Below are 20524 nucleotides of genomic sequence, written 5' to 3'. Positions count from 1 at the left end.
ATAAATATTTATGACCAAAGTTTCTGCCCTTCAGATAAGGGCTGAAAGGTATTTTACCCTGTATATATAGCCAGCTTCTAACAGCCTCTAGTCTGAGTGAAATTATGGTAGTTGATGCTGGATTTCAAATTTTTAAGTGGCCATCAGGAATGCAGCTGTTCCTTCAGGAATTTAATAACACCAAGTAAATGTTTGTACAAACAGATCCTTCCTTCAGACTGTCAGAATCTTTTCTTGGTAAGCCTACCTGCTCTTGTATGCATAGTCTGGTATCCTAGCCATTACACAAAATACAGATTACTAGGCAAACATATGTAAAGCTAATTGTCTCCCTGCTGTTTACTTGATTGGACAGTAAGGTTACAAAAATGCTCCCAGCATAATGCATACATGGTTTCTCTTGGAAAAAAAAACTACAGGTTTCCAGACCCAAAAACAAATCAAGGAAAGGAAATGAAACACAGCACATCATTTTGGTCTAAAATGTACTGAATAGACAGTTGTATTTTTATTGAATAGAAGTAATGGAGCACAACCTGCTCTTATGGTAGTATTTCTGACTGTGGTAAGTGTCCTCCAGGTCATAAAATGTGAGCAGGCAGACAGCACCATTTTGTTTTGTACAGATCACTCCTCTGTTTGGCTTGAGGGATCTAAAAGCAATTGCCAGCTTCTTGTAACAGATATCCTTCTAGTTGCCTGAATGCACCTCATCATCAAGCACTTTGAGTCTTCTGTCTTTAATTTCTTTGCTTATTGTGTTTCAATGTGATAAATTCTCAGATTGTATTGAGGAAGTATCTTGGTTTCATTTGTGATCATTGGCTGCAGTATCTTAGCAATCAAATACAAACACAAACACAGATGTGTAACGGACACAAAACCCCAAATCTAAACCAAGTATTTTATTTCCTACAATTTGGTGAAAGGAAATGCAGTATCTCTAAGACATATGATTTGTGTTTTCAGTACACCCATTTCTGAGGCAAAGCTTGAATGAAATAAAACTGAGAATATTGTTTATAGTATGTGAAACTGCTTCCTTTTGTGGCTAGTCCTTCCCAGAAAGGATATAGCAGAAATAATATGTAATGTCACTGTATCATTAGACTGAAGAAACACTAGACCCAAGTGCCTTCGCTGTAGGACAGTATGTAAGCCAGAATTGATTGTAATGACTGTATTGATTTAAGCTAACTGCCTATGAAATTTCAGAAGATTACAACTTTAATTGATATTGAATTGTATAGACTTGATTGATTTCCTTGTCCCTGATTTAAGTAGGTCCTTATTGATTGTTCAGTTCTGTAGTGGTTTTCAGACCTGTGGGTAGGAGAACAGAAGAGATTTGTATAATGTTGCCAGGCAGGATGGAGTTCAGGAAGGCGGGAAATGGTATGGGTAGGGAAGGGAAGAAGTTCTCTCTTGTTATGTGTATATGCTTAGGGTAGAAAAAATGTGCATGTTGCTTGGGGGCGGGTCTGAGTTGCACGGGACCTCTTGTAGAAGTGTGTGATGGTCTGTTAACGCAGTAAGGAGGAGAAATAGAGTGAGTAGCTTTAGACAGTTGAGGTGACGATAGAGATTGCTGTCTCTGTTAGGAATGGCAGCATGGCTCAATCAGATTTGGTCCATCCACTCCCTAGAGTTTGCTATTAAAGATGTTGCAAGCAAGTGTGGGGGTTTGGATGGGGAGCTTTAGTGCACCTGAGGCATTGACACAACTAGCATTGCTTGTCCCCTACCACCGTTGCTCATATTCTTTCTCCCACTTTCATCAAGATATGAGAACTTCTAAATGCCAGTGTTGCTTCCAGTCACAAGAGGTTTTTCAAGGTCTGTGACTCTGACTCTTGCCTTCTAATGATTTGTCATCCCTGAAACCAGACTTGACTCACTGTTAATGCTGCCTATGGGGAAGCAAGGATGTGGGTCTGCTGGTGTGTTGTAATCTTCCTGTGCTGTAATTGCATCATTTCCCTGTTTCTGAGTGGGTATGGCCTACAGTGGGCATTTCATCACTACTGTGCTGTACAAATGAATCCAAACCTCTTTTCCAAAGAGACCTTGCATCCTTTCTACATTGATTTCTGTTTAGGATTTAACATGTATGGTTGAATCAATAATCCATTAATGAAAATATGAAGAGCAAAACAGAACTATGTGGTGTTATTGAAAAAGCATTACTGGATCAGAACTTCAGAGCATGTAAGGTATTTGCTGAGTAGTTGTGAGTCTGATACTTCGATTCATTTTCTTCCTTATGCTCTGCTGATTCCATAATTCCGTTAAATAGGTGAGCACCAAAAATATATATCTACTATTAAGAAGCAGGGACTTGATGTACTGGATCAGATTATCAAAGCAGATATTTTGATCCAAATATAAGGTACATTGTGCTTTAAAGGCAGGCTCTGCTCACCCCTGGAAGTTTTATTCTGAACTCAATGCAAATACTGTATTTGGAGAAGCATGCAATATAAATGTCAATGCCATTAATAGCCATAAATATTTTCTCCTTCTAAAAATTTGTCTGATCCATGTTGTTGACTTACAGTTGAGGTTGCTAATTATTTCCCTAATGAAATGAAATATTAGTCATGACTAGAAACTCTAAGGAAATGGAAAGCTAAGACAGCATGAAGAATAAACAACCATAGCAACAATTAACTAAGACATGGTGTTGCTGAAGTTAAAAATAAGATAAATATACATCTTCCACCAACCAGTTATGAAAGCCTTTACTCTTCACTAATAAATTATTACTAGTTAAAGCTTGCAAGTAATGCCAAAAGGTGTGTGAGGGTAAATATTAATCAACATATTTGGGTTATTCCAGAGCTAGATCTTTAGTTTTTATGAGGTCTGTGTTAACATAGATGCTAAAATAAAGGTAGGTAGTTTCCTATTAAATCTAATGTCTTTCTCATGGGAGGGTTGGAGTAGGAGAGGGCTTGTGTAACTATATACAAGTCAGGAAAACCGAAAAGTGCTGGGAGTTGCACGCTTACCCTGGAGAGTGCTGAAGTGCTTCAGTATGGGGATGACTGAGGTGCTTACTGAAGCACAAGGTTTCGTAGTATTAGACTAATTGATTTGGTTAATAGCAGAGATGTTACCTAAGAAACTTAGTTTCATTTGGAAAAGAAAGTTCTTGGGATATTTGTTCTTGTAATAACATATGTTGTAACATGAATGTAGAAAGGAATCTGGAACAGTCTACACTGCGCTATGGTTTGGTCCTTATTGTAAAATGTGGGGTGGAAAGAGACAGAGATAGTTCCTTCAACTAAGTCCTTATAGGCCTCTTCAATAGAGAGGTAATGTGAAAAATCTGTCGTCTTGCTAGAGGCATATGAAATGGGACCCTCCGTTTCTTAGCTGGGGGGAGGGAGGGGGTGGGCACGCAGGCAGGCAAGCAAGCACCAGTCAGTCCCGGTGTTTTTTGTAATCATCTGCTAGAGGGCACTGTGTTGCCAGAAAGAGGTGAATTAAGGCATAAGGGCTTTAGCTTAGCGATGAAAAGCCGTTCTTCATGTATTTTGTTGGAATGAAAATGTCTGTTAGACCTCAGACTGCAGTGAGTAAGCTTAGAGAATATGCTTTGGTACATAAAAGACCAATTTGAAGTGTATTCTCTGTAAAGATTTTTGTCATTGTTTTATGTGAAAAAAGTAATCAGGATTGAGGAGTGCTTGGTTACTGAAGTTTGCCAGCAAACTTCGCTAATGTAGGACTAATGTTGTATATAAGTTCAAGTTAAATTCAGCAAGGTATTTTAGCCAAAAATAAGGAAAGTGGAATTCTGAAAAAAAGCTATGATACTGCACCAGTACTTAGAACACTTTAAATTTTTTATTAAATTTTAAAATGAAGCTAAAAATAAAATAAATTTTTTACAGCAGTCAGTAGTTATAAGCTGAAACTTTATTTCTCTTGATTGAGCCACAACACAAAATCAGTTATTCACAGCTCTCTCGAGAGCAGCAAAACTTACCTTAGTAATTCACAGAAACAAAAAAAACCCAGCAAATCCCTTCTGCCTGTCAGACAGGACCTTCACTGTCTGAAATTAAAGAATAATAAGGTGATGCCACCTGCCTATAAAAGTGGGAAGCTTTCAGAGGCCAGACTCAGTGCTTACTGGGTTGTTACAGGAGAGGTGAGCAGGTTTTTAGGCTGGTGTATGGGGGTAAAGTATATGATACTACACAAGTGGGGATTGCTGTCACTGACTTCTTGGTAATGGATGATATTGTACTATTCAGATCTACCCTCTGCTGACAGAAACATTTAGTATGTAAGAGTTCTGGCTTTATATTTCTTTAAGTAGCAGAACATGATGGTGTAACTGCCAGGTAATGGGGAGGGAAGGTCAAATTAAATTTTGTCTCAGACACCAATGTGATTCCCTCACTGGATTACACCAAGGAGGCTCTCACAAGATCTGACTGCAGTCCCATATCTGCCTTTCCTTCTATTGCAGTTTGCTTCATGGAAGAGAAGAAATAGGATCAAATTTAATGTTGCTATTGTGATTGTGATGGTGGTTTTTGAATTATTTTATTCCCCCACCATCACCTCCACTCTGTTTTTCTTTCTTTGACATATGTTGTCAGTTCCATCACTGAGGCACTGTGGGCAGAAACCAGAGTCAGGTGGTAAGATCAAGACCATGTGTTCTAGTTGTATGAACCCAAAAGAGGCAAAACTAGATGATACTTGGAGAGTCAGGAGATTGCCCTTTGTGACAGTGAGAATTAACTGTAGCTTATCAGGGATGCCTGAATAAGAAGCTTTCCTGCCTTTCAGCTACAGCAGTATATAGTCATTATGTAAGACACCAGTGACGTAGATTTACTGGTATTGGCCTGTAAACTGTATCCCTGTTTCAAGTGGGCAATTATAAATTATGCTTTAAGCTAGCTGAATGTAGAAAATCGGAAGGGGCCAGGATCACGTTAACGCTAATTAAGGAAAATGGCATGACACTAAATAACTGTTGTTACCGGATACTTCATAAATCCAAGGGAAGAAGAGGTGGAAAAGACCTATGAGGTGATCTAACCTGTCTATTCTAGGCAGACTTGCTGCCTGCAGTACATAATCAGTATCTGCTACTCCAGACTAGCTTTAAATGCCCTCAGTTTCAGTACTCTTACTGCAGCCATGTAGGAGAAGAGGAGGAAAAAGGCAGTAGGCTTTCTTTCTGAAGCCTTTCCTGACATTTACTTGTGTCTTTTTCTCTATTTTTGTTGTTGGTGGTTTATTTTTCCCCCACTGTGGCTTTCTATTTCAGTGTCAGAAAGCCCTGAAGAAGTGAGGTACCTTTAGTCGTTCTGGATAGCTGTTATCTATATGTGCCTATTCACATTTTGAGTTTTTCTGAGTTCTGAATCTTCTCCCCCCCCCCCCCCCCCCCACCCCGCCCCCGGCAGCTGTTTTCACTGGCTAATCATCCCCGTAAGTCAGTGTGTCAAGTGAGACTATTTTCTTATATTCCTTCCATCCTTCATTTTGTGTCATTCCTCACCACACTTACATGTTTTCACTGGGTAAATATCCCTTTAGGAGAGAGTGATATCATTATTCCCATGAAGAGATGGAAGAACTTGCCACAAAGAAAGGCAGTGTGAGCACTGAAGCCTCAGTGGAAGTATTGTATCACCTAGAACATTGCCAGAGTGAGCAGTACCAAAAGGTTGATGTTTGTATTGTGTTTGACTGTTGTGAACTTGAATGTATACCTTGAAAAACAAGTATGTACTTGAAGAGAGCGCATACGTGTAACGAATGGCTTGTCCGTATCTGAGAAGAAAGCATGGAACAGTTATTTAGTCCCTATGTGCATTCTAATCCTTATTTCTTTGTTTCATTTATTGTGTAATTGTTTTTTCAGCCCGGTCAAAGAGTTTGGTGATGGGTGAGCAGATTGGGCCTCCCTCCAGATCATCTTCTCCAAATCCTCAGGAACGTGTGCTGAAGTGTGGCTGGCTAAAGAAACAAAGGAGCATTATGAAAAACTGGCAGCAGCGATGGTTTGTACTGCGTGGGGACCAGCTCTTCTATTATAAGGACGAAGAGGAAACCAAACCTCAGGTATGACTCGTATGAGAAATGTAGGTTGTGACTTCTGTGTGGGTCATGATCACTACTTTGATTCACAGCTCATTTCAGATGCTCTGTACTGTAACCAAAACAGAATGCACTTAAGAAGGTTCAAAGGCAAGAGACATTACAGGGAAATTTAGGTACTATGAAGGTGATTAGTAGAGGTTGGGAGAAGGTTAGAAGGCATTTAGTTACTTGCTAGGGCATGTTGACCTCAATCTTGGTATGGCCATCTGTGAGACTGGAGTTTGATGGTAAGACCTATGGAATTTCAGATTACTGAGACAGGAGTGAGAAGATCCTGCTTAGTCAGCTGGGACTCATCTTCCAAATAATGCATTGTTAAGCAGAGAGGTAAGCCAGCTGGGGCTTGCTTGTGTAGAGTATGAAGATTTTATTGTATGCCAGCATGCAGGACTTGCCAATGGACTGTAATCTGTGTGTTAGTGTGTTTTATAGACACCTGGGAGTAATTGCTTTTCTGTGTAAATTTTGAGGAGAAGGAATTCACACAAGGCTTTGTGCTGGTTGTGTCTGGAAGGAGGAGTATGTGTCTGACAACGAAAACTAATTTAGCAGGCTGGGGAGCAATGCAACCTTCTACAAATGGGAATATAATTAAACTGTCTGAAGTTTGCCTTTATCAAAGCTTTTAGTTTTTTATGGACCATGAATGGAAAACACTCTTCCTGGTAGAAACCACTGGTTAAGTCCTACTGTGCAATTGCAAGGAATATTGGACTGTCATAGACACAAAGTAAACAGTAGAAAGAAAACAGATGGAGGAAGGGGATAGAATTGGAGTGTTTAGAAGCTATGAAAGAGAGAAGCCAGCTAGTGGTTAGATAATTTAATAACCACTAAATGACAGCTGAATAAATCAAACTGGAGTAGGGCTACCTAAAATAGTAAATTTAAACCAACTATCAGTTGTCTGTGGGATAGCAGATGTATTAAAGATTTCTGAGTCACAAAATATTAAGGAGATTCTAATTATGTGCTGAGCAGCTGTAGAGTAGCTTGCTAATTACAAAGGGTAATAAATGGTCACTGTACAATACTGCCATGGGCACATAACACGTTCACCTTGCAACTTTTTGGTAGCAAATATTTTTGACAATTTTTAATAAATTTGACGTTGCACAATTATATGTTTCAAGCCAAATATTAATAATGGAGTTTGTGACAAATTTCTTACTGGCTCACGTGCTTTTTTGTGTGTTGCTAGTCTAGCACAAATTTTTTTCCTGTTAAGTATGGTTCTCTAGGCTATGGTAAGAAGATAGTGTTCCTGCACCCAGGGTAAATGTAGAGCTGAGGACATGGCAGTTGTCAGTCTGGACTCCTCACTAAATTCAGTATGATTTTCTGCTTCTCTGACCCTTCTATAAATATAGCAGCTAGTGGGGAGGTATGTTGTACTACAGGATAAGACAATGTTTATAGCTGAGATTAAGAATTTCTTGTTGAAGTTTTTCAGTATTCCTGTAAAACATTCTTGCAGCATTTGGGCTAAGGGCCTTCCTAGTTGCTGTAGTATATTAGGCAGCATGTTTCACGTAGTCATTGACTGTCAGGCCTTGAACCAGAGTAATTAAACAGAGGGAATATAATTGAATAAGCCAGACAATGTCCCTGTACTGCTGCTTCCTGATGAGTCAGTGTAGGCATTAGAGTGACAGATGGCCTGTGTAATACCATCACCATCCGTACACTCATAATAGCCTATTATTAAACTGCTTTATACAGCCGCATGCTTAGCGGTTACACGTATTTCATTGTGGAGTGAGAATGGAAATGAATTCTCACTGTGAGCCTAACACAAGCATGTTAGATGTATGAAGATGTTGGCTGTACCTTACACCTTGCATTGACCTAGTCAGTGATTTGATCCTTCATTATGGATTGCTTGCTGTGTGAAGGATGGAATGACTTGAACTTGATGATATAATCTGTTGTTGTTGCTCAGGATCCTGCAAGCAGCCCCTGGATTTTTTACTTCTAAAACAAGTTCCTTATCTTCCTATACAATGTGTGGGGAGAGCTGGGCACTTCTGAACTGTACCAGTGAACATGATGAGAAAGGAGCTGCCTCAGGTAGTCACCAAGAATGCTAGAAAGTTTCTTTAACCTTGTCCTGTTTTGTGGACAGGGTTGTGGGTTTTTTATTGCTGGGGGAGCCATTTTGCATAGAATGGTACAGGATTGTGCCCTGACTATTCCTGTAGCAGTTGCAGTCCAGGATGTACATCTGACTTCAGCAAGGACTGTATGCATGCCACAGGTGAGATGAACTTTTACAACCTGTAAATAACTATTGCTCAGGATTCTCTGGGACAAAGGGAAAATGGTAGTCATGCCCACACGGCTTAAGGAAGACAGCTGTGACCCTGACAGATCTTTGTTACATGCTATGTAGAGATTTAATCAGTTGATATTAATCCCCAATTTCCTTCAGTTCTGAAGATACCCATGCTTTTTTAAAATCTTTGAGATTTTAAAGTATTAAGTATGGACTGCAAGCTTGTGTGCAAAAACTGAATCAGTAGCTTCTGTTGGGCTTCTGCCTAGTTGATTTATTTATATGTACTCTGGAAGAGGGTCATATTGTTTATCTGACAAAGTCAAGTGAGATTTATGCTGTAACACTTGAGAGAAAGCTTAAACATTTTTGTTTATGTATGTTGCATTGCATACTTTTATGAAAACCTGTGCTTCCAGGCCCTTAGTGGGAATTATAGATATTCTTTTCTTGAAAATCATTCTGAAAAGTTGAAGCTGTAATCTATTGATAGGAGAATGTCATAGGCATCTTGCAGGAGTGAAGAGCATTTATTCTGTGGTCTTAATGTATCAAGTACTGTTGAAGGTGTTTGCATCTCTGTACCACATGACATATTTGCAGTTGTACCGTCCACTCCATCAGACTGCTGTGCCAAAGATTAGAGGGTATACTTGTAGCCATTGCTTTTCTTGAGTATGTTCTCAGGGGCTCCCATGAGTAATGTGGGGGTAAGGAGGACTGAATTGCAAAAAGCTTTTTATGCCCCTACTAATTCTGTCAATATGTGTGGGTTTTAAAGTAGCTTAGGGTTTGTCTTTATTCCCAGGGTAGGAGATAGCATGCACCCCTCCCCAGTATCCAGGGGAACAGAAGCTACTCTCAGCTTAACGTTTCTTTCAGTATTGACTTGCCATGATAAAAGGCTTTAGTGCTTCTGCATTGGGCTTGAATTTTTGCAGGAAACAGCAGAATTTTCTAGAATGCCTTCTGACCACTGGACTCAAGATGATGTTGTATATGATACTTTTCTGTACCAGTTGAATAACTTGTGAAGCATCTGCGAATTTGTCATGTTGCCTTTCCAGTGTTTTCCTGTTATCTTGGGAATGCCTTCAGTGTGTCTTCTAGTTTCAGTGAACCTCAAAGGCTAAATGTAGGACAACAGGATCATGAGGGAGTAGCAGCATCTACTCATCCAGAAATCAAACTAAACTAGTTCAGTAGCATGGGCTGCAAAATCACAGCTGTCAAAGCTGCAAGCCAAGTATCTCTGTGTAGCTGTGTACATAATTCTGACTAGCAGTGTCCCGTTGTAGAGAGTTTTTATTCCTTAATGTATCCTGGATGTCTAGTTTTGAAAAGTGGGGTTATAGATAGCTTGTCTGTAGTCTTTCACAAGCATGCTTTTCTACAGAAATATTTTGACTATACTTACAAAACCAGTTTTTCCCAGTTCCATAAAAGCTGTATACGTGTGGACTTCCTTCTAAACTCTTGTGAAAACACACAGCTTAAGGCTTGAAATGCTGTTATGTAGACTAGTCCACAATCTAAGCTTAAATTGGAACTGGTTCGTAGTCTGGGGGTAGTTTGGGCTATTTCATCCTTAGAATTCAGGGTTGGAGATAATATTTTGGTATAAAGCTGTTGTAGAAATGTTGAGCCCCGTTATTCTCCTGCTTAATTCTTGTAAGAATTTGTAACAGTGACTAAAGTGCTGTGTTAAATGTAATGGTATGAGAATTAGGATAATCACTGTTTTGCCACCACCTGTGCTTGTTGACAGACTCAGTCAAAAAAAGGAAGCTTTCCACTCATGTTTCCTGTGTTACAGCTCCACAGAGCCTAGTACAGGGCAAGACTTCTCATTTGGTCACGTTAGGGACACTTGTAGGAACACTTGTCCTCTTAAGATTCTCCCTCAAAACAGCAAGGCCCTGAGAGGTGATGCTATCATCAGAAATTAGACGTGAACCTGCTGGAAGTTATGTAACCTACTGAATGCACCCTGAGTTACTCAGCCCTCTCAGGGTCCCAAAGCCTAAGGGAGGAAGGAATAATTTAGTCGTGAATTGAAGTTTATATCTGGTGCATGCTTTGGCATATATGGAGTTAGACCTTGGGGAATTTAAGCTGATTTAATCCATCATTAATTTACTTCCCAAGAAAGATTGCTAATGCAGTCTGAGTGGCTGCTGGACAAGGACACATCAATCTCTTTAAATTCAGTAATGCCTTTCTTTCGCAGACAGCAACTGTCAGAAGTGATCCACCCGCCCAGCTAAGATGAATCGGGTTTTTCCTACCTTTTCAGCTCTGTTTATTTGGTGTTCACCGTAGTGTGCCAGGCAGATTGGACAGCTCTGAGCTAGGTACTCTATTACTAAGTTCGAAGTAGTTATGCTACTGTACACACCACATTGCCACCATGGCTGCAGCAAGTCCTGGATTAATTCTACTGCCTTGTGCCTGTGACTGTTTTTCTGACTTGGTGTTGGGTTTTTTGGGTGTTTTGGGGTTTTTTGTGGTGGTTTGGTTTTTTTTCCTTTTCTACTCTATTTTGTCAATGCTGGTTAAAAGGAGACTAAGAAATCACTTCAATAGGAACTTGCTGTAGAATATAGAAAATCTAATAGGTTCTGAAAAGAATCAAAAAAGAAATGCATTTTGTCTAGAAAATGCTTTTGTTTAGGGTGTTAGTTCAGGCAATTTATGCCTCTAATATCTTCTAAAGTAAGCATCACCCTTATGTACCAAAGGTGTGTCTCAGTGTGGGGTGGGGAGATGAAATTGTGCCATATGGTGTGTTGGGCACGGAGAAAGTCCATTTGCTTAGTTTTGTTGGAGGGTGACCTGAGGCAAGCAAATTGCAGCCTCTGGAAGGCACTGCAGCAATAGATTTCGGGTTAATCCCTTGACTTCATCACTGACTGTTTCCTACAGAAAAATGGGCTTTCTGAAACTCTAGTTTGATGGTGTTTTTCTGTGACCGGCTCCTGCTCTTCACTGTAAATACACTCTGAAACTCCTGCTGTGCATATACTGCTGTACATCTTCACTATTCCATGCTATAAACCAGACAAAAACTGGCACATATATCATTGGGTTTCGCCTAAATTGTGCCTGACCTGCCTATATGCATTTTCCAAGCAGAGTAATTCAGGCTGAAGGAAAGAACCCTCCACAAAAGCCTGTCTTTTTCTGAAGTAACACCAGGCTTTATTCAAAGTCCTGAGTTTGCTTGATTATAAAAATGAGGTTTAGGTAAGTGTTTCAAACATGGATTTATGCTTGCTGTATAAAATTGGATAAAGAAGGCCTAACTTTTATTTTGTACCGCATTGTAGGCACTTACACTCGTTTTGAGATTGGAAAGTTTTGCTTAGAGGACTTCTTAAGAGAGGACTGCACCTTAAAGGGAGGGAAGGAGCTACTGTCCAAAACAACTTTTCTTTCTATAAAATGTAAATTGGTTCTCAAAGGAAAGCAGCTGTTAGCATCTAAAAGGATTATATCATCTGACAGAAAACAAGTATTGCCAACTTCCAAATAATTCCTGATACTCTCGAAGTCTGGTGGGCTGGAATCAAGTGATATTGTATAGTTTTTATTGCTGTATGTACATTTCTAGCTTGTATTAATAAGATAACACTAAAATACGAATTTACAGCCAAGAATTCATAAACACCAAATTTAAGTGAAACCAACAAAACTACCTTAAGTGTTTGTTTTTTTCTGGTTTTCTAACTTTGTGATTTTTAGGGGTCCTTTCTTGTGGCTTTTTGGCATTTTTGTCTTTGGCTAGTCTGAAATCCTTCCTGATTTCAATTGTGTAACTTAAATGTTTTATTTTTTGTTTGCTTGTGCAGCACATCCTTTTAAACTATTTTTGTTTCAGAGAACTACCTGATAAAAACCAGACTGAGAAAAGCAATCCTGCTCAAGCCAAAATTTGACGCTGCTCCTTACCAAAGTATCTGAATCTTTGACTAAAGGCAAGATTCAGGTTGCTGTCTTTGAAAATCATGCTGTGTTCACTTAACACCTTTTGATCCTTGTTTCTGGCTGACACAATATTCCATAACACTATCTGTATCTTCCATGAATCTCATGAGTTGCAGTGTCTACAAAGCTTTAATTTTCTTGGGAGATTTTCTTGGGAAATTTGCTTACCACTTTCTGGGAAAGAACAGTTTAGCTGTGGTGGCAATTGTAACACTTCAAATTTCCATGATGCTGATATCAAAAGTATTTTGTCCTTTTAGATGAGCTCTCAAAGTTATATGGATGAAGAGACTTGATCTTTTTAGAAATTCCTGTTCCATAGGTGATCTGACCTTACTTAAAAGCTGAGTCTTCATGGTGGAGGTTATGCTACAGAGAAGTATGTGCTCTGCCCATCTGTCCTATCCTCTTCTAGTGCAGCCCTTTTATCCACCTCCCAGCTGATCAAATAGGCACAGCAGCTCTGCTCTGGCATTCTGGTGGGCAGTGCTCCATGTTTCCTTCAGTAGAGGAAAGGGAAGAAAAAAAGGGTCATTCAGGTCTGACCCTTCTTCCTCACTCCTGCAATGCAGCAGATGTGCAAGTTGCAACAGCCATTTGTGCAGGGACTGCAGCAGGGAAGGAGACAGTTGTCTACCTGTTTGGGGCTACATAATGCTGTTTTGGGTTGCACACCTGATTGTGGAATGGGGCATAGGGGAAGGTACTGTGTAGCTTTCTGTTTAATAGCTCTTTTTCCTTTTTTAAAAGAAATGTTGACTTCTGCCTTTCATCTTTTTTTCCTTTTAATTGTATCTCCTTGAAAATAATTTCTGGTCTGAGTAGCCTAGAACCAGGACTACTTAATGGTCTTTCACTGGTTTTAACGTACTCTAGTCACAGTTCACTCTGGCTACCAGCATTGGTTAGCTCTTAGTTTTGCACACAGAAATGTGTAGTGTCTGCTTTAATGCTTTACTCTTCCCCTCTAGGATGCTTTGGGGAGCCAACAGCTGCTGGATTTGGTCCTTTGTGAAGCTTGGTTGAAATCCTCTGGCTCTCTTCTGAGCTGTCCCTGCTGTCATCCTTCAGGGCTTTTTTCCCCTTTCAAGTCTTGGTTTCTCAAATGTATGTCCAATATGTTATGAAGAACTTTACAATGTGCTACAAAACATACAACCTGATCTTTTGCTGTTGTGCTAAGCACAGAATTTTTATTTTTAAATGCAAAGAAACAAAATTGAGATAGAAATGTAAGTGTGCAATTTCCACAAAGCAAAACCAAGGCTATCTAAATGGAAGGCCTCAAAAGTCTGACTTGAGTGAGAATGTTGCTTTTCTTTGATCACTTTGGCTTTTCTGTAGACGGAACAGCAGCAGTCTGTGCTGTTGAATATTCAGCATATACAATCACAGCAATTTTGCTTCTGGAACTTGTATTTTTTGATTTTTTTTTTTTGGTAGGTTGGTTGGTTTTTTGTATAGCAACAATAGGGTGGTGATGCAGATCTCTATTCTGTAGATCCTGAATACTAAAATTTAGGGTTTCTTGCTTTTCTACCTGCATGCACTGGCCTGCAATATGTGATTAACTGGAGTAGTTTTTAGTGAATTCTGAATGGCAGAGATTCCCTATTCTAGAATAATAGTTTGGGTTGTCAAGAGAAAATAAATCAAAGCCTGATGCCACTGAGTGATGGCAAAACATGGAACCAGGTTGCTGAGTCTGTATGGACATGATGGGTTGAGTACTGGCTTGCAAAGAATGAATTTGGGTACTTGTGAAACGTTTTCAGTCTGCAACAAACAGGTTCTTTCAAAGCAACAAGTCACTGTAATAGGTTGGGCTGTCAGAGCTGGAATACCAACTTGTAAACCTTCGTGACTTGGAGCTTATTTCCTAGCTGAAGTGTTTTTCATCACAAGCACTAACGTTCTGGTAATTTATTTGTAGTAGTTCTTGAATGTTCTATGTTCAAAGAAAAGACTAGAACTGAACTAATATACAATTAATACGTGTTGGTTCCTTGGTTTATTACGGTGGTTTCACCAAACAAAGCATCTGTAGGAAAATGTATTGCCAAGGGGCGCAGCCAAGAAGTTATGTCTTTCTTTATGTAATGGAAAATAACATAACTGGCTCCTCTACTTTATGGAGAGGATTAAAAAGGTTGTCTTGTGTCAGTTGAATTTCGGTATTTTATGTCTCATGAGACACTAACTGTATTACTCAGTAATATGGATATGGAAGCTGATAAAGAGCATAACTGGGATTAATTTTGATTACCAATATTTTATGCTCCAGTGTGTCTTGGATCTGGCTATTGCCAGATTGGTTGGAGAAAATGTAACTGCATGTGCTTACTAGAGAGATGTATGAAAACAATTGACTGAACTTCTTTTTCTGCTCAGCAAATAAAAGATGGTTTGGTCTCAGCTTCCACTGTCCATTCAGTGTAGTAGGAACAGCTGATTACAGTCTTGGTGGCTTAACTCTTGAGAATCACAGTCTTTAACTGCTTTTTGTCTATCTTATTGTGTGTGTGTATCCTATAGAACATTAGCTGAAAACTCTTTAAAATAACAAAGATAAAACAAACATTTTTTTTTTAATTGAGAAATGGAAGTTAAAATAGCGTGTCCGTTTTTATTCCACCTATGTTACTGGACAAGACCTTCCCATGATCTGTTTTTCAATTTTTCCATAGATGAAGATGATTTTATTAACTTTGAAGACGATATGTCACCAGTAGTTATGCAGCATTCCCAAGCTGGAATACATTGTATTAGTTAATCTAATTTCTAGTAGTATTTGAAATCAGGAACTAAAGGGGCCCAGATTTCTTGCTAGGGAAACTATACTCTCAGGTTGAAAGGTAGTCCTGTTGTCTCACAGACCTGAATCAGCTGCTGTCCTCCATTATCTTCCTGGGTGGGAATTTCTGTGTTCTGAGAATCTCCAGAAAATAGGCCATTTTTCGTCAGTTGTAATACTTTTTCAGTTTGTGAATAAAGATTTGAAAATAGAACCTCAGCTGCCAAGTGGTTTGCAGGCTGCAACCAGAAATTAAAAGGTGAAGGAAGAGTAGCTGTAATGTGAGATAAAACTTTCGCAAAGGATAGTAAGTTACACAAACCAAGGAGTACCACCTGGTTTTGCTGTTGCAGAGGGAAGATCATTTGACCAGAAGTCTCCAGTGTGAGAGAAAAGACAGGTGAGTCAGGTTCATAACCAGCTCAATCTTTTCTTACTCAGAAGGGTGTGTTTGAGAAGGAGATGAGCTCAGTGGAAGAATGTGGCTTAAATTTACTATGCCTGTTATGTTTACCTTCTTTTCCTCATCCACCTTGTGGCCTTTCCCCTTTCACCGGTGTTTGTATCTATTACAGGGTTTGATACTACTGCAAGGCAGTCAGGTGAATGAGCTGCCACCTAATCCTGATGAACCAGGGAAACATCTCTTTGAAATTACCTCAGGTAGGCCAGAATTTCCTTGTACCTTCAACATATCATCTCATTCCCATCTATTGTATTTAATGATAGTTGAACTGTATGCTTCGCTTCTAAGTATTCTGATACACTAGTCAGGTTATCTAGAGAGACTGGGAAATGGGTCTTGACAGACTACTGAGTCGTATGTTTTGGGTATAACTTCTGGCATGGTACCTCAGGAAAATAGTAGTTGAGATGCATTCTGCTCCTTGATTTTTCTGTTTGGAGGGGGCTCCTTGCCTGGAGTGCTATGTGGTCTCCCAGCTGATGTGTTTTCCTGGTTGTTATGGGAGAAACTAACAGAATATGGCCCAGAACTTACTGAAATGGGGCATGGATGTAATTTATTTCATGTATAGCAGTGCCCCCCTAGCTGAGTTTCCTGCAGATTTGAGTTAGCCCTCTGGTTCCAGGTGAGAAAATAGTCATTCTGCACTTCTTACCCAAATTCTCAGGTTATGTTGCTGCAGGCTTCAAAAGAATTGTCCCAAGCCACAGGTGACTGTTGCTTCAGTGGAGTTGTTAAAGCAATACCATTTGGCTACTTGAAAGAGGCTACCTAGCAGGGTGGAAAAGTTATATGGTTCACCGTGTAGTTACAAATCCCTGGACATCCATGTTCATGTGTTTTTTGACACAGGCCTTCTTTGTGTTCCCTGGAAAAATTTAGTCGTAGTGCACTGCTGTTCTGCCTAAAAATTTGGGATGTTTTTCCTACCTTGTAGAGCTAAATCCATTCATGTTTGTAGCAAGCTTAGTTCCTACATGGATAGCAAGTATTGAAAAATGCTATAAATAACCAGTCAATACAGAATGTGACTCGGCACAGACGTCACTGGAGAATGTGGCCTGAAGAGTTCTCTGTTCTGTTCACAGTACATTTATTCTGTACTGGGTTTGGCATAAATGCCTTTTCTTTTTTGCGTGTCTTCTGAAACAACTGTTATGTGTGGTTGCCAGCCTGCAGAACACCCACATAATGAACAGCTCTTAAATGGATGCCAGATAGGAAGGGGAGCACGAATGATCTTGTAGGGCCCAAATCGTTATTTTCTACCACTTCCCATCTTCTCTTGTTTTGGATATTTGGCTGTGTGGATGTGATCATGTAACTATCTATCTGTGTCCCAGCTGTCCTGCTGTAAACTAGGACCATACAGATTCTATGGGGTTTATGAGATTATTTTTATTTTTTTTTAACTTAAGTAAGTCAGGGATGTGGTGAATACAGGTACATTCCATAGCCATAAATACAGATATGGAATTTTACTGTGCTTGGAAGCAGCAAAGTTTTAACAAAATTAAGAAGGGAGTGCAGTGTTCTTAAAATATTCCCGTAGTGTCCTGTTACCAGCTAATCTGGCAAAGAGGGGAGACAAAGATCTCCCAGCAAGGAAGTGTCCAAAGATATCTCAAGTCAGTGGTACCATTTACCTTCAAAACACTATTTTGTGATAAATAGCTAAGGCTCTCAGCATCCCCATTGCTGGAACTGTTGCTGAGATCTTCCTGCCTTTCTTCTGCTGCAGGTTGTGTGAAGCTAGGCTGTGTGAGTTGCTTCCTTGGAGTGCAGGGACTAGAGTAACAGCATGTCCTGTGCTGTAACAGAGCATGTATTGATTTTCTGCTGAGTAATAAGAACTAATGATGGGCATTGTGTATTATTCATGTTTCATCAAGTTCATTTCTAAGCTGTATAATGCAGCTGGGAGAAGGGTTAACTAGGGACATGAGAGGCTGCAGAACAGTTCTACAGTCAAACCAGTGTTAGATCTGGTGGCAGGACTTCCTGAAATATCTCCTTTGGCAGAGATGTTCTTTATCCTCTTTTCTGGGGAAGCTATGTAAATTTCTGTGTTCTTTTTAACCCATTCTTGCTTTGCTCCTTCACAGCTGCTGAAGTTCCAAGTGGAATGTCAGGGTAAGGTATGGGCTGTCAAGTTCCAGTGTACACAACAGGCTGGGGGGGACATGACATTTTTATAACGTTTTATGAAATTATCAGTGTAGGGTGAAGTCAGTTGCAAAGCTTTAACAGTTTGGGGTAATCATCACACAGCAGTTGGTGTTTCTAGATGGAAATAACTACTTTACTTGGGAGAGGAGTGCAAATCTGGGAACAGAAACAGAAGCTGACTGACTACTAGGGGCAACAAAGCAGCACTATTTCAGGGTGGTGTAATGTAGTGTGTAAGAAGCATGGGGATTGATCTCTGAGAATGTCCTAATGAATATTGATGGTTTAAATGCTCCTGAGATCTCACCTTTTAGGAAGATGATGCTTTTAATGCCCTATGGAAGTTGGTTGATTTGGTTTTATTCTCTGGTCTTTGGAGTACTATGAGATACTCAAATTTCTTTACAGAGTCTGAGAGAATTCTCTGATACAATAAGGTTTCCAGGGTCAAGGAAGGGACTCTCATAAAGGTTTGGAAGTTAGAAGGTGAAAAACTTTGTCTTTTGACAGGTATGGCAAGGGTTATTATCATCTGATTGGAGAATTGCTTTTCATTGTAGTAGACTTGGTGCCTTTTAAGAATTCAGAATGGATGCAGTTGATCCTTTCATGGAGAGTAAGAGTGGAAGGATAGAAACGTGAATGAGATTTTTTTCTATGTGTTTCTCTGGTACCTCTCTGGCTACTACCATCTCCTGTGAAGCAGGAGAGACAAGTTTGTATTCCATTGTGTTTAGACCAGGCACCTGAATCTGTCACCAGTATAATGGGTGGGTACCCTCAGTGACTACTGCGGGTTATTTCTCTGGGAAAGATGTTTTTGCTTCACTTCTTCCAATTAAATCATTCTGGAGTAATTCTTGACCAAAGAAAATATGCCCTTTTGTATATCAACAAACTGGTATGTTATGGTTGAAAGCAGCCTTGCTGAAGAATTCCTAAACAAAATTGCGTGGTAGACATCTTGGTGTCTCCTTATCACCAATGACCACTAGTCCCTGTTTCTTGTCACAGTGCTTTCTGCCAAGGTCAACAGTGATGGCTCATAGTTGGGTCTTTCTGTGAAAATGAGTGCAGTTTTGTGACAAGCTAAATTTTATTTCATTGGAAATTACTGCTGAAGGGGCTGATCTTCTTGTCTTCCTTTCCTCTTGGCTTCTTCCCCAGTATCTAATCACATCTCTCACTTCTGCCCTTATGACTGGTAAAAGTTTCAAACCAGTTGGGCTTCAGGTTGATCCAATTAAGCTTGATGAATACTGCACCCTTAGGTTGCTTTTTGTGTTCCAGTTCAGTAACAGCACCAGCCCTCTCTAATGAGGGGGTTCAGTCATCTTCAGAACTGTTGTCTCAGGCAGTTTTGCCAACTCTGTCAGCATATATGCTTGATTAGCATGTAGAATGTAATTTTCAAAACTTTAGAAGTCAAAGCTCCTGTAGCATGTTCTTCAATTAATTATAAAGAGTGAGTTCAATATAGGCAGCTTTCCCTTACAAGAGATCTGCATTCAGTAGTCACTCCTTTAAAGCTGGACTAAGGATTACATTTTGCAAGAAGTTAGGCTAGGACACAGTGAAATGCTCCATCCAGGAACTCTTGTGCAGATTTTGTGTGGAAACTATTTCACTGCCGCCTTTGTGCTATACAACAAATCAAAAGGCACAAGTCCTAACTCTTGCAGGGACAGTAACTGTTGACTACTTGTTGTGTAGGAAGTCTGTCAGTGTCATTGGCAGTGTCCTACAGAGCAGTTTGTTTGTCTTGTCCCAGTAGGGTGAATGATGCCTACAAAGCAGTCTGCTCTGTGGTACGCTTCTGTGTTCCAGGTGATGAACACCAATTAAGCTATTTCTGTGGCCTTTTATCTTAGTTCCTGTTGAGATGGTATATAATTAAAATACCTGGAGGGGAAATTAGAAATTCAGACATTAAAAATCATTCCATGTTCTCTATTATTCAATGCAAATTGCAGTTCTAAGTAACAGCAGGAAACTGAGTTTGCTGCTGGTAATTAAATTTTCTCCTGAAGCCCACAGCTGATAGCCAACTGTGCATATCTGGATATGTGATGATGTTTGAGTGTTTTATTTTGGTTTCTGGGATTTGACACTCAGCATCCTAACTAGGGAAATGGCAGCAAATAACATACTTCTGGGTCCTACTGGAAAGAATGAGAAAATGCAGTGTACACTTGGCAAGTGAGAGCTGTGGACATCAAAGGCCAGTGGTTTTGCTTTCACATGTGGGAGAAGATTGGCTTTGCAGTGGAGGGCACTGTCTGATCTGTGTTCTTCTAGGTGTTTGAAGTGCAGCTGAAGGCATGCAAGTATTTGCATGTCACTAAAAGTGATAACTGTCTTTTGGAACATGAGATAGGCTTACCATTTATTAAGGAGGGAGAAATATATCTTCCAAAAGGGTGCCCAGAATGATAAAACTGCGCCATTTCTTTGCAGGGGCAGTCTGGAAACTTGTTTGTTATTACATTGTAGCTTGGGTTGAAGACCTTTAAGGTAATGCAGTCTTAGCACTAAGTGACAGGTACAACTCCTTGGCTTGTTCCAGCTGGATAGTCTTTTTACATGCTAGATGAATGCAGTCTGAGACTCCTTGCAAGTGTGTATCCTGTACTTCAATGCATAGTTGAGTTCTCGAAGTTGTGCTTGCTCTGTCTGCTCCTGAACACTAGATGGT

The 20524-nt window shown here is 39.8% G+C and overlaps 1 protein-coding gene across 2 annotated transcripts in view; it reads left to right on the top strand.

Moving 5' to 3' along the window:
• ARHGAP22 (Rho GTPase activating protein 22) overlaps nucleotides 1-20524 on the top strand; it is a gene marked incomplete at its 5' end in the record, with an annotated part of 146538 nt that overhangs the window by 13245 nt on the left and 112769 nt on the right. For both annotated transcript variants that reach the window (XM_084265278.1, XM_084265277.1), the window contains 2 exons: nucleotides 5900-6099; nucleotides 15770-15857. In XM_084265278.1, coding sequence (XP_084121404.1) covers nucleotides 5900-6099; nucleotides 15770-15857 — 288 coding nt within the window. The remainder of the gene's footprint in view (nucleotides 1-5899; nucleotides 6100-15769; nucleotides 15858-20524) is intronic.

This window comes from Gallinula chloropus (genome assembly GCF_964237585.1).
Source record: "Gallinula chloropus genome assembly, chromosome: 5".
NCBI classification, from domain to species: Eukaryota; Metazoa; Chordata; class Aves; order Gruiformes; family Rallidae; genus Gallinula; species Gallinula chloropus.
The sequence above is the reverse complement of the archived record's forward strand: the minus strand, read 5'-3'. Positions and strand labels throughout refer to the sequence as shown.